The following is a 15,483-nucleotide window of genomic DNA, read 5'->3' on the forward strand; positions in this document are numbered from 1 at the left end:
TGTTGAAATTCTTATCATGCCCACCTTTTTGCAGTGGACATCTATAGTTCAGTTTGAATAAACTCTCTCTTCTTTTGGGAACTGATCCTCCCCCCCACCACCACCACCCCACAACCAGGTATATTCTAATCCTAACTGCCCTGACCACAGTAGTAAGCACAGGTCCTAGCCTCGGCCAATCATAGCTTCTCCCTGGATTTTATTAAATTGGAATTCAGGGAGGAGATTAATTCCTCTCTGGTGAGAAACTGAGAGGCTGAAAACTTCAAGTGACTAGACAACTGGAGCAAGTGTGCCTGACAAAATGAAGCTGACATGAAGAAAGAAGCTGAGATGAGAGATGGAGACATCTTGGTGGTGTCCAAGGGCATAGTCCCAGATTCCTGGTGCCTGATGCCAGAGCATCCCTGCCCTGCTTCAGTTTGGTTAGGTCAGCCAATAGGTTCCCACTTTGCCTAACCCCTTGCAAGCAACATTTCTGACATCCATCTATCTTTTTGCTAATTTAAAGAGACCCTCCTATTCACTTAAAAACTCTCTTTCAGCCCTGGCCGGTGTGGCTCAGCTGATTGAGTGTCGTCTCGTGCACCAAAAGGTCACTGGTTCAATTCCCAGTCAGGGTACATGCCCAGGTTGTGGCTGTGTGTGGGAGGCAACCAATTGATGTTTCTCACGTTGATGTTTCTCTTCTCTCTTCCTCTCTCTCTAAAAAGTCAATAAAACTTATTTTTAAAAAACATTCTCTTTCACTCATTCATTTATTAACAAAGTTATTTTCTAAGTTATGTATTCACCAGTAATGATAGTTAGTCTTTTAACAACAAGAAATATTTATTTTGTTCTAGTCATCATAGAACAGTGTGGATCCTGAGAAAGAAGATACCTACTAAGAAGGGCTCTCAGTAGCTTAAATGGGCTCAAATTGAAAAAAAAACAGAACCTAGCAGCCATTTCTACACAAGGAACCTCTCATGCAAACTGCATTTCAGGGAGAATCCTGCACTAAACTATCTGCCTCCAGCACCGAACTGCCCAGCGGCATTGTGTTTCTGTCATTTAAGCAAGCCCTGACAAAGGAATTTCTCAAGCAATAGGATTGAGGCTTTCCCCATCCAATTGGAATTGTGCATCTATATTCCCATAAGCATCTTCACTGACAAGTCAGGACAGTGGGGTTTTTGGTGGTTTTTTTTGGATCAATCAAACTTTGAGGATTTGGACTCCTCCTCTGCATAAAAACGGACCTATCAGGGAAAAGGGGCAGAGACTTATCTATGTAAGTCAGCTTCCCTCTGGCTCAGACAGTGCACTCTCCCTTTCTCCAGATGACTGAAAGTTGCAGACTGTGTTTCCGTGGCTGGAGTTGAAACACTTTGATCAAATCAGTGCTGGAGCAAAAATAAACAGAGTGGAGCAGGCCTGAGTGTAGTGGAACACAGCTGTCTAACTGGAGAGGGGCCTAGCCCCAGAGCAGCCTGGGTCAGTGCTGTTCCACAGCCACCAGCTTTGCTGTATCACAGTTGAGTTGTTTGCACGAAATAGTTTCCTTCTTCACCACACCCAAGCTGGGGATTCCTGTTGGCATTGAATTGGCACCAACAACCCTCAATTGACAACAGTGATGACTAAGTCTTCAAATGAAGACAATTAAAATATGTGTCTCAGCGAAATTAACTTAAAACACAGTGAAAGTGCTGACCTTTGACGCATAAGTGTGAAACACTGACAAATCTCATTTGATCCTCAACCAAATCCTGCAAGGAAGCTCAGAGGGGCCAGTTATACCAAGCTAATAAATAGTGGAACCAAAAACTTGAACCTAGGTTTTTTTTTTTTTACTAAGTCAGAATTGTCTTAATTATCCTGTTCTGTTTAAACTTAGACTTTGGGATTCCTATACTTTAAAAATAGTAACTCCCAATTCTTTTTCCATCAGATTCCAGTTTCCTACCAAGTTGCAGCCCTGAGGTATGAGTGGTTACTGAACTTTAACAAAATTAGGTCATCAAGCAACGAAGAAAAACCACTCTTGTCAGCCCACAGTGTTGTTGTTTGTTTGTTTGTTTGTTTGTTTGTTTTTCTCGCCCCTTAAGCGGGCCTCCATTAGGCGCAAGGCACCTTGGGAGTTGTAGTCTCGGGGCACAGACCTCTGTGGCTGGAGGCGCTGACTCACTGGCACTCAATCAGCACAGAACCAATTTGCTCTCCGCACAGCTATTGGCTGGAAGGCAGCGGGAGCCCGCCCCGCGGCGCGGCGCCGCGGCTGGTGGAGGCAACCCCCGGCTGGGCGGAGTGTGGAGCTCGCCGCGTTCCCGGGTACCCTCGTCTGTGATACAGCAGTGCAGCCATGGCAGAGCCGCAGCCCGCGTCAGGCGGCCTTACCGACCAGGCTGCCCTCGGTTGTTGCTCGGACCCGGACCCCAGCACCAAGGTGGGCGCAGAACCTATTTCTCCCGAGTGGGGAGCCCAGCGTGGCCCACGCCTTTGGGGTCCAAAGATAGAGCAGATCCCCGGGCTCAGCCAGGCCTGGCTCGGACTGGATTCGAACCCCATTCGACCGCCTGTGCAACTCTGTCCGCCTCGGACGGGCCGAAGTGGGTTGGGGAGAGGGCTAATGGTGTGCAATGGGGGTTCCGTGAGAGGGTCCAGTTCTTCAGATGGTTTCAAAGCCTGCAACCCAACTTGCATTAACTTTTTAATTTGGGGATGTTAACTGGAAGCCACAACTAACTCAGAGTCAGATCCGTTGTCTGTGGGTGTGCGTGTGCCCAAGGTCAGTAACCGTGGCAGATAAGACGAGCAATTTCAGAACTAACTCCCAACCCAGGTTCGAAGGTCTCTGTCCATGCCGGCCTCTCCCAGCCTGCATCATTTTTCCGTCACTGCCCTGGCTCCAGGCTCCACTCCTGGAAGCTAATTTGATCGCTTCGGCTTTAACCGCGCCCAGAATTTCGCTTTTCCTTCACTTCTATGCTCACAGCCACCCTTCTGCCCTGCCTGTGCGAGGTAGCCCTAGGAGAGATCACAGAATCATGGAGCTTAGATCCGAAAGGAATCGTAGAAATTTCTTCACCGATCTACTCGGTGGAGGAATGACCTGTTGCACATGAAGGCTTTCATCCCTCCAGCTTGCTTAACATGTCTGTACTAAGAGTCAGTGTAACTAACTCACTGAGGTGTGGTACTTGGGTGCGTTGTCAAGATTAGACACAGCAGTCGCTTGGAGGTGGGGGGCGGGGGGTCTAGTACTCATCAGTGTCAGTAAACGCCTTCGTGTATTTATTCAATGGGCTGGGGAAATTCTAAATTCCTTGAGGATTAAATGTGCTTTATGCAGCCCTCTAAGAGGGGTGCATGACTGTGGCCCCTCCTTGCTCTTTGCCTTCAGGGCGAAGTAGTCATACACCTGTAATTGCAAAAGCCTCTGACTAACATCTGGTTCTTAGGCAGATACATATAAAATCTCTCACACTCATCTCACTTGTATACCTTCTAATAATAGTACCTAGTTATTTCACATAGAGTCATTCAGTATATATTAATTTCCCAGGTAACTGGGGATTTTATGTATTGGGCTAGTAAATTTTTTTCAGGGAGATCTTTATGAAATTTGCTCAGTACACTTCCTTGCATTCTTAATTTACACTTCTCATAGTCTAAATTTCTCTTGGTGATTTGGAGTAGTTCTTTTTTGAAATCAGAATTTTTTGACCTTTGAGGTACTACCATGTGGGGTACATAAAATGGAATCTGTACTAGCAGCTCATATATATTGAGTGTGTCGGGCCCTGAGTGGCTGTCTTACGTACATTACTTAATTTAATCCTCACAACAATCCTGTGAAGCAGGCATTACCTCCATTTTACAAATGAGACTGGCACATAGGTATTGAGTAACTTGCTCAAGGAGGAGCCCACACTCCCAGCCTCCACTCTATTTGGCTTCTGGAGTACTGTTTTCAGCACTAATTTTGGAACTTGAGATGAAGTAAATTTAAAAACCTAAATGAATTAAATCCAGCCTGATTACTGATTACCTGCTATATATAAAGAATGTTTGGGGATTCTGGGATGAACAAGATGAGGTCCCTTCACCAAATATACACCAACTCTAACATAAAATGGAACTGGGAGTAACATGCTGTTAAAATTAGAAAGCATCCTGGGAGCACAGGAGGAAGAAATTCTTGACGATAGCGTCTGTGATATGGTGTGTGCACAGGGTACTTGGAGTCAGAAGACCTACATTTGAATTCCCAGTTCCATCATTGGCTGCAGTGACTTTAGCAGGGCACTTGGGCTGAGTTTGTTAAAGGAGCATAAAAAGGGCTACTAGGATGATAAAGTGCATTGGCGTTCTCAACACTATGAAAAGTTATACAGTTCAAGGTCGAATTTCAATTGTGGGGATCCAGGACTGCTCAAGCAGAAGGTGGGGGTGGGCCCATTCCTTGAAAGATGGATGCGATTCCAATGCCACATGGGAGACAAAATTACATAGAAGGGTATTCTAGGTGGAAGACACCTCTAAGCAAAAATGTGCTGAGATATCAGAAGGGTGCAGTGTGGTGTGGTGCAGGTTCTGGAGAGGGAAGTTATGTGTTTTTGGTTGAAGTCCGGGTCATCTAAGCCAGTGGTTCTCAACTTTCTGGCCCTTTAAATACAGTTCCTCATGTTGTGACCCAACCATAAAATTATTTTCATTGCTACTTCATAACTGTAATGTTGCTACTGTTATGAATCGTAATGTAAATATCTGATATGCAGGATGGTCTTAGGCGACCCCTGTGAAAGGGTCGTTCGACCACCAAAGGGGTCTCGACCCACAGGTTGAGAACCGCTGATCTAAGCAGTGCAGCAGTGGTAGAGAAAGCTAGAATGGTAGGTTGAATCCAGATCATGGAGAAAGCTTTGAATGTCACATCTAAGGAAGCTGGATTTATATGAATAGTGAGGAACCCTTCAGGGTTCTGTTGAATAGATTGGAGGGATCCAAGCCTGAGTGATGAGGACACCTAAAAGGCTCTTCCAGAAAGTGAGGTAAGTGCTGAGGGTTGCTTTGAAAAGGAGAGAGCAGCAGTGGTGGAAAATCCACTCACTTGTTAATCATTTGCATCTCTGTCATAAAGGTAGACAAAAGAATGTACAGCTGACCATATCCTGGGCTATACTAGTATTATTTGGCTAACTTTCTTCGAAAGGCCAAATACTTCTTTTCCCAAGTAGTAATCTGAAGTCAGTCTTTCTGCTGTTCCCATCAATGTCCTTTGTTACAGTAATTTGGAGTTGTAGGTGATAGAGTTGGGGAAAACTTTCAGGGATGGTGATATTTAAGCTGAGTTTTACCAAATACAAAGGAGGTAGCCAGGTAGAGTTGGGTACAGAGGTAACAGGAAGAATGGAAAGGAGAAGAAAGGACAATAGCCAGGTGGACAAATGACTGTTCTAGGCAGAGAGAATCATCCTATATAATAAAAGCCTAATATGCTAAGTGTCTGATCGTCCAGTCATCCGTTCAATCAAAGTGTAATATGCTAATGATATGCTAAGGCCACTCAACCGCTCTCTATGACATGCACTGACCACCAGGGGGCAGATGCTGCTGCTGGGGTCTGGCCGATCAGGATTGAGCAAGACGTGCCGGACATGCCCTGGAGCTTTTCTGTGGTCCCTCCCCAGCTGGCCAACCTCCCGCTTTCCTCCCCGGCCCTGACCATTCACCAGTGGGGTCCCTCGGCCTGGCCTGCGCCCTTTTGCAACCTGGGACCCCTCAGGGGACATCAGAGAGCCAGTTTTGGCCTGATCCCGCAGGCCAGGCCTAGGGACCTCACTGGTGCACGAATTCGTGCACCAGGCCTCTAGTAGTATATATAAAAGCACAATGACATCAGAAAACTGTTGCAGGGACCTACAGGCAATGATACTGAAGTTATAGGCAGTGCAAGTTGAGGGGAAGGTACACAAAGCAGTCATTGGGATGCTCAAAGAAATTACGATCACTCATTATGTTCACTTGTTTTTCTCACCTTGTAAAGATTTGTATTTGGTAAATATGTTTTATAATATATGTGTTTTATTAGTATATTTGTGCATAATTAAAGTAAATATACATTTACTGAGGGTGCATGCTTCTTGTGAACTCATAAGGGTATGAAATAAAAAACATTTGAGATTACCAGTTTAGGGAAGTAGTGAAAAAAGTGAAGTTAGAGAAGTATGCACCAACCATATGTACTTGCTGTTGATACTTTATTTTTTAAAGAATATTTTTTTATTGGCTTCTTGACAAGTTTTGATATATCCTGAGAACAGACATATAGTGACCAAACATTGTTGGGGGCAGTTGTATAAAATCCATTTGTAGACTTCTTCTGGGAATGGAGAGTACATACTTTTTCCTATTCCTCATGATAAGTACATTATATGTAAAACAAACATAGGAGACTGAAAGGTGAGGAGAAGAAGGCAGACTGGCTATGGACCTCGAGACCCTAAGAACATCATGGGAGTGAGTTTCCTCAGATTTCTTTTTGCCTCGTATAGCCCAGACTTGGAGCTAACAAAGCTAGCAATCTGGAAAGGCCAATGGGTGCAGACCAAAAAAAGCCCAAGGAAAGCCTCTCTCTCTAGCCATAGGACCAGGAAATGGGCAGTATTTCCTGATAACACAGAAACTTTTAGACCAGTGGTTCTCAACCTTCTGGCCCTTTAAACACAGTTCCTCATGTTGTGACCCAACCATAAAATTATTTTCGTTGCTACTTCATAACTGTAATGTTGCTACTGTTATGAATCGTAATGTAAATATCTGATATGCAGGATGGTCTTAGGCGACCCCTGTGAAAGGGTCGTTCGACCGCCAAAGGGGTCGCGACTCACAGGTTGAGAACGGCTGTTTAGACAGTAACTGCTCTGCTACAACCAAGCACCACAGAAAAAAACTATGGCCGCAGCCCCACCTATACCAGCAGAGGCTGAATGGGGACTCTGGTCTACTCAAGGGACAATAATGAGGTGCCTAACCTACCCCTGCCAGGGTGGTGTCAGAGAAGGCTGAGTAGGGAGCCAGGACTTTCATCTCACCAGGAAGTAACAAGCTTTTCTCCTGTGCTGTGTCAGTGGAGAAACATGGGAAACCTGAAATTCTACCCCAACCCAGCAGAAATATTTTAAGAAAATCATAAATGAGAGAGTAAAGGGATGTAAAGAGAGGTAAGGTTTCTATACTTGATTCAAACCAATAAATAATGACACCAAGTGACTGTGATAAGTTACTTATATACAAGGGTGGGCAAACATAGGTTAATGATAATAATAAATAATACAGTAATTAATTAAATAAATAATAATACAAGGATAAACTCTGTTTCACATACAACTGTAAACCTACTTCTGCCAACCCTGTATATAACGAAACACCTAGAGCAACCACTAAAAAAGCTATTCAAAGAAATACATGTAAGAATAATCAAAATGGAATTATAAAAAAACGTTCCAGTGATCTATAGAAGGGCAAAGGAAAAGAAAGAAAACAGTCCTAGCCGGTGGCTCAGTGGTTAGAGCGTCAGCCCATAGACTGAAAGGTCTCGGGTTCGATTCTGGTCAAGGGCACGTACATGGGTTGCAAGCTGGATCCCCGGCCCAGTCGGGGTGAACGAGAAAGGGAACCAATAGATGTGTCTCTCTCACATCGCTGTTTCTTTCTCTCTGTCTCTCCCCGTCCCTTCCACTCTCTCTAAAAATCAATGGAAAAAATATCCTCAGGTGAGGATTAACAAAAAAGAAAGAAAACAAAACAAAAATAAGAAAAATGGCCAACTTAAGCCCTAATGTTTCATTAATGACATTTGATGTAAATATACCAATTAAGACAGAGATTGGCAGAGTAAATTGGAAAACATGCCCTTGCTTATCCATATATGATGGAATTTTTTGTGCTGATCATTATACAACATATGTAAGTTAAGTCATTATGCTGTATACTTAAACTTACATGGTACTATATGTCAATTATATTTCAAGCTGAAAGAAAAATTAAAATATGCCCCACTACATGCTATCTACATGAAACTCCCTTCAAATATAATGATGATAGAGGCAAGTTAAAGTAAAAGGATGGGAAAATATATATTATGCAAACAGTAATCAAAAGAAAGCCGGAGTGCCTATATAAATATCAAACAAAGTAGATTCCAGAGCAAAGAAAATGATCATGGAGAAGTACATGATATAATGATAAAAGGGTCAATTGACCTAGAAGACATAGCAGTCCTGAATGTGTTTGCACCAGACCGCAGAACTGTGAATTATGTGATGCAAAAACTGATATGATGGAAAGAAGAAATAGACAGATCTACAGTTATAATTGGAGAATTCAATACTCCTCTTTCAACAATTGGTAGAAAATTAGCAAGTAGATTTAACAACACCTTCAGCAAATAAGATCTAATCAGCAAGAACATGTAATCAACATTTATAGAACACTCCACCCAATAATAACAGAATACACTTTTTTTTTAGGTGCCCACAGAAAATATTCCAAGGTAGATCATGTCACAGGCCCTAAAACCAACTTGAGCAATTTTAAAATAATTGAAATAGTGTGTACTTCGACTTTAATAGAATCAAGCTAGAAATCAGTAGCAGAAACATAACAGGAAAATCTTCAAACAATTGGAAACTAACTAATACGTTTTTGAATAACCCATGGGTCAAGAGAATTCTCAAGGGGAAAATTTAAAAAATACATTGAAGAGTTTGGCTGGTGAGGCAGGCTGTGAAAGAATTCACAACTGAGATAAGAAATGCAGTGAGGAAATGTATTTTCCTTTCCAAGGGAGGAAAGCGCCAACTATTGCTAGTCAATACAGGGCAGGGACCAAAGAGTGGCTTTTGTTTTTAAAGAGCAAGCAATTGCAGTTGCTAAGAGACAAGGAAGGGAGGGGGATTTTGTTGAAGTTGAGCAGATGCAAGGGGCTGTCTTGAAAAGTTAGTTCATTTGCTTTTCAGGAGATAGTCCAGCAGATGTCCTAGGGAGGTGTCTTATCAGTATTTCTTCCAAGCCTGTAAGACACACTTAGAACAAAGTTATGAAGAGTTTAAAAGAAGTTTGTTTGAAGGGGAGAGGAGAGGGGAACTTTCTACTAACTAGAAACTCCTTGGGGAGAATTATCCCTGAGTTGTGAAAACAGCAGGGAGAAGGGGCAGGAAAGATTGCAACCTTGAGAGTAGCTTATCTGGCCCGAGTTTGGACAAAGGAACTGTTTGAATCAGAGGAGCCAACAGTCTTGGGGTTTAATTACCAGATGCTGTGGAAGGCCACAGCAAAGAAAAGGAGAGGCCTTTTTCTGTCTTTACAAAAATGAAAGAGGACTATCAGCTAACAGTGCTAAGGGGGGAAATTTATAGCACAAAATGCATACATTAGAAAAGAGGAAAAGTCTCAAATCAGTCATTTAAGTTTCTTCCTCAAGAACCTAGAAAGAGAAGAGCAAAATAATCCAAAGGAAGCAGAAGGAGGGGAATAACAGAGTAGAAATCAATGACATTGAAAACAGAAAATAGAAAAAAAACAAACATAGCTGATTCTTAGGGGGAAAAAATAGAATTGACAAACTGTAGCAAGACTGCAAAAAAAGAGAAAGACAACACAAATTACCAACATCAGGAATGAAATAGGGAATACCACTACAGACTACGAGTGTCAGGAAGGCAGTAAGTCATCAGTTTTCAACTCTATGTTCATTAATTAGACAATTTACATTGTTAACGTAAAAAAGCCATTGAAACCTGTAAAGAATTTTTTGTGAGTTTATTTGAGCCAAACTGTCAACATATGCTGAACCTCAACGAATTGAGATAGTGCTCCGGAAAATGGTGGGGTTACATTTGTATTTATACATTTGCAATCAAAGGAGGGACGTAGGTGGGTTACATGAAACTCATTGGTGATAGATTAAGGAGGAGGGATAAAGCGAAGCAGGGAAACCCCTGTGATTGGATAAAAAGTAAAATGATGGACACATACTTAGGTGGGTGCAGGATCAATTAACATGATAATGAAGGAATTTGTAGTATCTGTCCTGGCGCCCAGCACATTTGGTTGTGCCCCAGGGGCTCCAGAAAAAGGGAAGTTACACGTTACCCAGACATTTCAAGAGTATGTTATCTTAGAGGCAAAAAGGCAAATGGGCTCAGTAAGGATCAAAGTTGATCTTGTCAGTGAAGATACTGGCCTAGGACATAACTGCCCATAAAGTGACCATCCTTTGTGGTTACTTTAGGTCTCTGAGTTTGCAAGACTGCCATGCAGGCCTCCCCTGAGCTTGTCAGGTCAGCATGTGGCCCCTTTCGTCCACAACATGAAGTGGGACAGTTCCTTGGAAAACACAAAACTGTCATAACTTACCCAATGTGAAATAAATAATTTGAATAGCTCTATAACATAAGGAAATCAAATTCATAATTAATAATCTTCCAAAAAGCGTATCTCCAGGCCTAGATGATTTCACTGAAATTTTTTTCCAAATGTTAAAGAGGAATTGACATCAATTATACACAGTCCCTTCAAGAAAACTGAAGAGAAGGGAACACTTCCCAAATCATTTTATAAAGCTAGTATTACCAACATACTAAAACCAGATGAAGACAGTACAAAAAGAAAAAACTACAAATCAATATCCCTCACAACTGTAGACATAAAAATATTTGACAAGCCCTGACCGGTTTGGCTCAGTGGATAGAGCATCGGCCTGCGGACTCAAGGGTCCTGGGTTCGATTCCGGTCAGGGGCATGTACGTTGGTTACGGGCACATCCCCAGTGGGGGGCGTGCAGGAGGCAGCTGATCAATGTTTCTCTCATCTGTGTTTCTAATTCTCTCTCCCTCTCCCTTCCTCTCTGTAAAAAAATCAATAAAATATATTAAAAAATATTTGACAAATTATTAGCAAATGGAATTCAGCAATATATAAAAAGAATTACACACCATGACTAAGTGGAGTTTATTCCAGGAATGGAAGGCTAGTTCTGTATTCAAAAATCACTCAGAGTAATTCACCACATTAGGAAGCTAAAGAAGAAAAATATGATCATATCAATAGATGTAGAAAAAGCACTTGACAAAATTCAATACCATTCATGATGTTTTCCTCCCAGAAAATAATAGGAATGGGAATGTCTTCGACTTGATAAAGAACATCTATAAAAATATTAGAGCTAACATTGTGCATAATGGTGATGCTTTCTTCCTAATTTGGGGGAACAAGGCCAGGATGTCTGCTCTCACCACTCTTATTGAACATCATGCTGGAAGTTCCAGCCAGTATAGTAAGGCAAGAAAAGGAAATAACAGTCATACAGATTAGAAGGAAGAAATAAAACTGTATCACATTGTACATTCTTAAGGCAGAGAAGTAGATAGCTCGGGTTTTCTATATACAGTAGTAACTAACATTTCAAATAATTTTTAAAAACCTGTGTAATAGATCAAACCCTATCTCAACAAGTTGCAGACTTACATTGAGATGTGTTAGTTTGCTATTACTGGCAAATGACTTAAAACAACACAGATTTACTATCTCAGTTCTATAGTTTAGAAGTCCGACATGGTCTCATTGGACTGAAATCAAGGTACTGACAGGGCTACATCTCTTACTGGAGGCTCTGGAGCAGCTGTTCTCAACCTGTGTGTCGCGACCCCTTTGGGGGTCAAACGACCTTTTCACAGGGGTCACCTAAGATCATCGGAAAACACATATATAATTACATATTGTTTACAGTAGCAAAATTACAGTTATGAAGTAGCAACAAAAATAATTTTATGGTTGGGGGTCACCACAACATGAGGAACTGTATTAAAGGGTCGAGGCATTAGGAAGGTTGAGAACCACTGCTCAGGAGGGAAGTCCTTCCAGACTCTTTCAGATTATTGGCTGAATTCAATTCCTTTCGGTTGTAGGACTGAGGTCCCAGTTCTTTGCTGGCTCTCAGCTGGGGGCCATCCATAACTCCTTGCACACATGCCCCTACATCTCCAAGGCAGCAGTGGCACATTCAATCTTTCTCACCCCTGGAATCTGACTTCCTCTCCTGCCACACCTCTCTGCTTCTATCTTCTTTGCCATCTCTCATTCTTTTCTCTGTTCCTATACAAGTTTTTAACATCTCATTCGAGTACATTGAACCCAGCTGGATAATCCCAGCTAATCTTCCTATTTTAAGGTCAGCTGATTAGTAACCTTAATTCCATCTGCAAAGTTCCTCACAGCAGCAATTAGTGTTTCATAGAATAACCAAGAACATCTTTAGATTTTAGTCCTTGCCTGCAACTTCCTCCAGAGACTACAGAGTATTGGCTGTGCACCACATGTGGTGTGAGGAAGGCAACTGTCCCCCGTGAGGCCTGCCAGAGACAGCCTTTGTAATTGCCTTGGTTGGACTTACATTGTGGCCTGGAGCCAGCCTCAGGCAAATGTTGTAACTGGGAGAGAAGCAGCAGTCACTCACATTCGCTGAGAGGAATATTTGCTATTTTTGTAGGGTTCGCAGTGCCTGTTTTAATCTCTGCTGGAACAAGAGTAGGAAGTGGAATTGGTTCTGTGGCTTTTATTTTGGTATCACTCCATTGCAGTCGCTGAGCAATTTTGTAGGGATATTTGCAGTTACGTTAAATGGGAGAAATCAAAGCCTAATTGTGAGTGCCAGGCTAGTGCCTGGATGTCAGTAGCTGCTTTTTTCTTTTCCAGCTGATTGCTGGAACAGACTTTTAGGAATGTGGCACCTGACTGAGAAAAGCTGTCCAGATATTCTAGAGCTGTAACTTCAGAGCCAACTGCCTTCTATGTGATTATAAACTGTGAATGAAGAATTAAGTTATTTCATTCATTAAGATCAGGGTATTACGACATTTTTTAATCTAGTTTTGTTTTAAATGAGAATTTTAATGCTTGCAATAAAAGTACAATTTTGTTATTTAAAAATTTAGCAAAATAGCTCTAGGCAGTTTGGCTCAGTGGATAGAGCGTTGGCCTGTGGACTGAAGGGTCCTAGGTTCGATTTCGGTCAAGGGCACGCATACCTTGGTTGCAGGCTCCTCCCCAGCTCAGACCCCAGTCAGGGCGCATGCAGGAGGCAACTGATTGATGTGTTTCTCTCACATCGATATTTCTGTCTTTCCCTCTTTCTTCCACTTTCTCTAAAAATCAGTGAAAAAATATCTTTGGGTGAGGATTAAAAATAAATTTTTAGCAAAATATAAAAATATAATTTCCTAATGATGCTGAATGAATCACATGTATTTGTATTGTGTACTAGAGGCACAGTGCACGAAATTTGTGCACGGACGGGTAGGGTCCCTAGGCCTGGCTGGCGATCAGGGCCGGCCAGGGCCTTCCTTCATTCTACGCTGCCCCCTGGTAGTCAGCGCACATCATAGTGAGTGGTCAAACTCCTGGTTGGTCAAACTCCTGAGGGGACAATTTGCATATTAGCCTTTTATTATATAGGATGATGTGAGTTACAGGGGGATATGTCTGTATGGCTGTGAAGGGAGAGGTCAGTTTTCAGGCCTATCTTGTTAAATCCTTGGTTATGACAAGAATAAAAATGTGTTAGGAAGCACCAACATAGTTAAGAGACTCGTGGTCTGGAAGATACCTGTGGTAGAAGAAGACCTGAGCTTAGCATTAGAAAGTTGGGGGTAATTCATTTAATCATTCTGAGTATGTTTCTCATTTATTAAATGTGGACATTAATACCTACGGGCAGTAATACCTCAGAGTATGTATCTAATGCAAGTAAACCCTCTAGCGATGTCAGATCCCAAGGCAAATTATTAATGCTAATGATAATCTTAACTCCATGAGTTATTATACTCTCTATACCCTTTTATCAGTCAAGTCACATCTCTTGTTTTCTGATTTTTAAATTGGATAGTTTCACAATGGTGTTAGAGACAGTAATTTTGTTGTTGTTGTTGAGGGATTACGAATTTATTCGATCATCCACACACCAGGTGGCTGAGCCTGGATGGCTCCAGCACCCAGTGAGGGGAGTCAGCGACTTTTAAAGGACTGTTGGCGGGATTTTTTCTGGGCGGAGACTTCTTTATGCATACCCAGAGGGGAGAGAATGGAATGTGGTCACCACAAGTGAAATGTGGTCTTCAGCAAAGGGAATGTCCCTAGTGAAATGACCTGAAAAGCCAGTTCCTGGGGGAAGGTTATCAACTCAATTGCTCCATCAAACCTAACATTCCAGCCTTTTTGTTTTATGGAATAGGGATGAAGGTCATATCTTCTGTAATTGCTTCCTGCTGAGTCTGGACGTTGAGATCACAGGGGAATGGACTTTGATAGTAGTGGGCTGGACGAGGGGTGCAGCAGCAGCATTTCCCCAAGAGACTGGTTGGTGAAGTCTCTTGAGAGTGATCCTGTTGAGTGACTTGGGAGGTAAAAACTGGTCCTGAGGCTGCCACAGCGTCACTTGTCTGGTTTTGCTGCTTTTCTGGGCCTGGAGCTGAAATACAACTGAGACCTAGATGTTATTTTTAGAGGGGGAAATATTTGGGTCTCAATTGCCTCACTAGTGATATGAAAGGGGAGAACAGGTTACCCTGGGGGTGAGGTTCTTGTTTTCCCAGTTTTGCCCTTTTTGGGCATCCACATGTTTCTTGTAGGTCCTGAGACAGGGTTATGAGGAGAGGGATTATCTGGACTGCCGTTTTGTGTAGGATACGGTGGGTTACGGGGACAGGCAAAGACTGGTTGTTGGGGGGCCACGTCTACATTGGGTGAGAGATGAGAGTACAGGTTCCTGTCCAGTTGGTGGGGAGACAGGTGTATGTGTTTTCCCCACAGAGGAAGAAAAATCCCTGATCATGGAGACAAGCTGAAAGGTGTAAGGAGAAGAGGTGGACTAAAGGGTATGAGGTTCTTTTTTCTAGTTCCTCACTCCAAGCTGAGAGGGTAGTCGCCATGGCGCTACCGATAAGGGGTGACAGATGAGTGGTTGAGATTTTATTGCAGTGAAAGTGGGAGGGAATGTTAGAATGGGCTGTTATCCAAGAGAAAAGAGAAAGGGAAGGAAAGGAGCAGTTGAGGCCAGGGACCAGGATGGTTGGATAAGAAGTAAGACAACTCAGACCAGCCAAATTTAGTACTTTAAATTTCCTGAGGTTATAATCTGCCGCTCGTTGGCTTAACTTCTTTTTTTACTGAACCTTAATCCTTGCTGTTTTTCTGAATATTCTGGTTTAGCTTAGGAAGTATCCAGCAACCTTGTCCTGCCAGCCTTGGAGACTGAAACCTCACTTTCTTGCTCAGAGTAAAATGGCCGTTTTACAATTCTTGTAAATAGTTAACTTTAGAACTTCTTTCTTTCAACATTTCTCTTTTCCTTCTCATCACATGCACAACCTTCACAAATTTCACACTTTCAAATTAGCCTTCAGACCTTCTTTCTATGTCCTTCAAAAATGCATAACC

General features: G+C 42.4%; 1 protein-coding gene across 2 annotated transcripts in view; it reads left to right on the plus strand.

The window, feature by feature from the left end:
- The first annotated feature begins 2,243 nt into the window (after positions 1-2,243).
- The window catches only part of GLO1 (glyoxalase I), a 35,571-nt gene continuing 22,331 nt past the window's right edge, over positions 2,244-15,483 (plus strand). The window contains exon 1 of one of the 2 annotated variants that reach the window (XM_023744581.1): positions 2,244-2,431. In XM_023744581.1, coding sequence (XP_023600349.1) covers positions 2,348-2,431 — 84 coding nt within the window. In that variant the 5' untranslated portion in view covers positions 2,244-2,347. The remainder of the gene's footprint in view (positions 2,432-15,483) is intronic. The other variant, XM_006103252.3, reaches the window with a different exon arrangement.

The sequence above is a fragment of the Myotis lucifugus genome, unplaced genomic scaffold (assembly GCF_000147115.1).
Source record: "Myotis lucifugus unplaced genomic scaffold, Myoluc2.0 scaffold_477, whole genome shotgun sequence".
In the NCBI taxonomy this organism is placed as follows: domain Eukaryota; kingdom Metazoa; phylum Chordata; class Mammalia; order Chiroptera; family Vespertilionidae; genus Myotis; species Myotis lucifugus.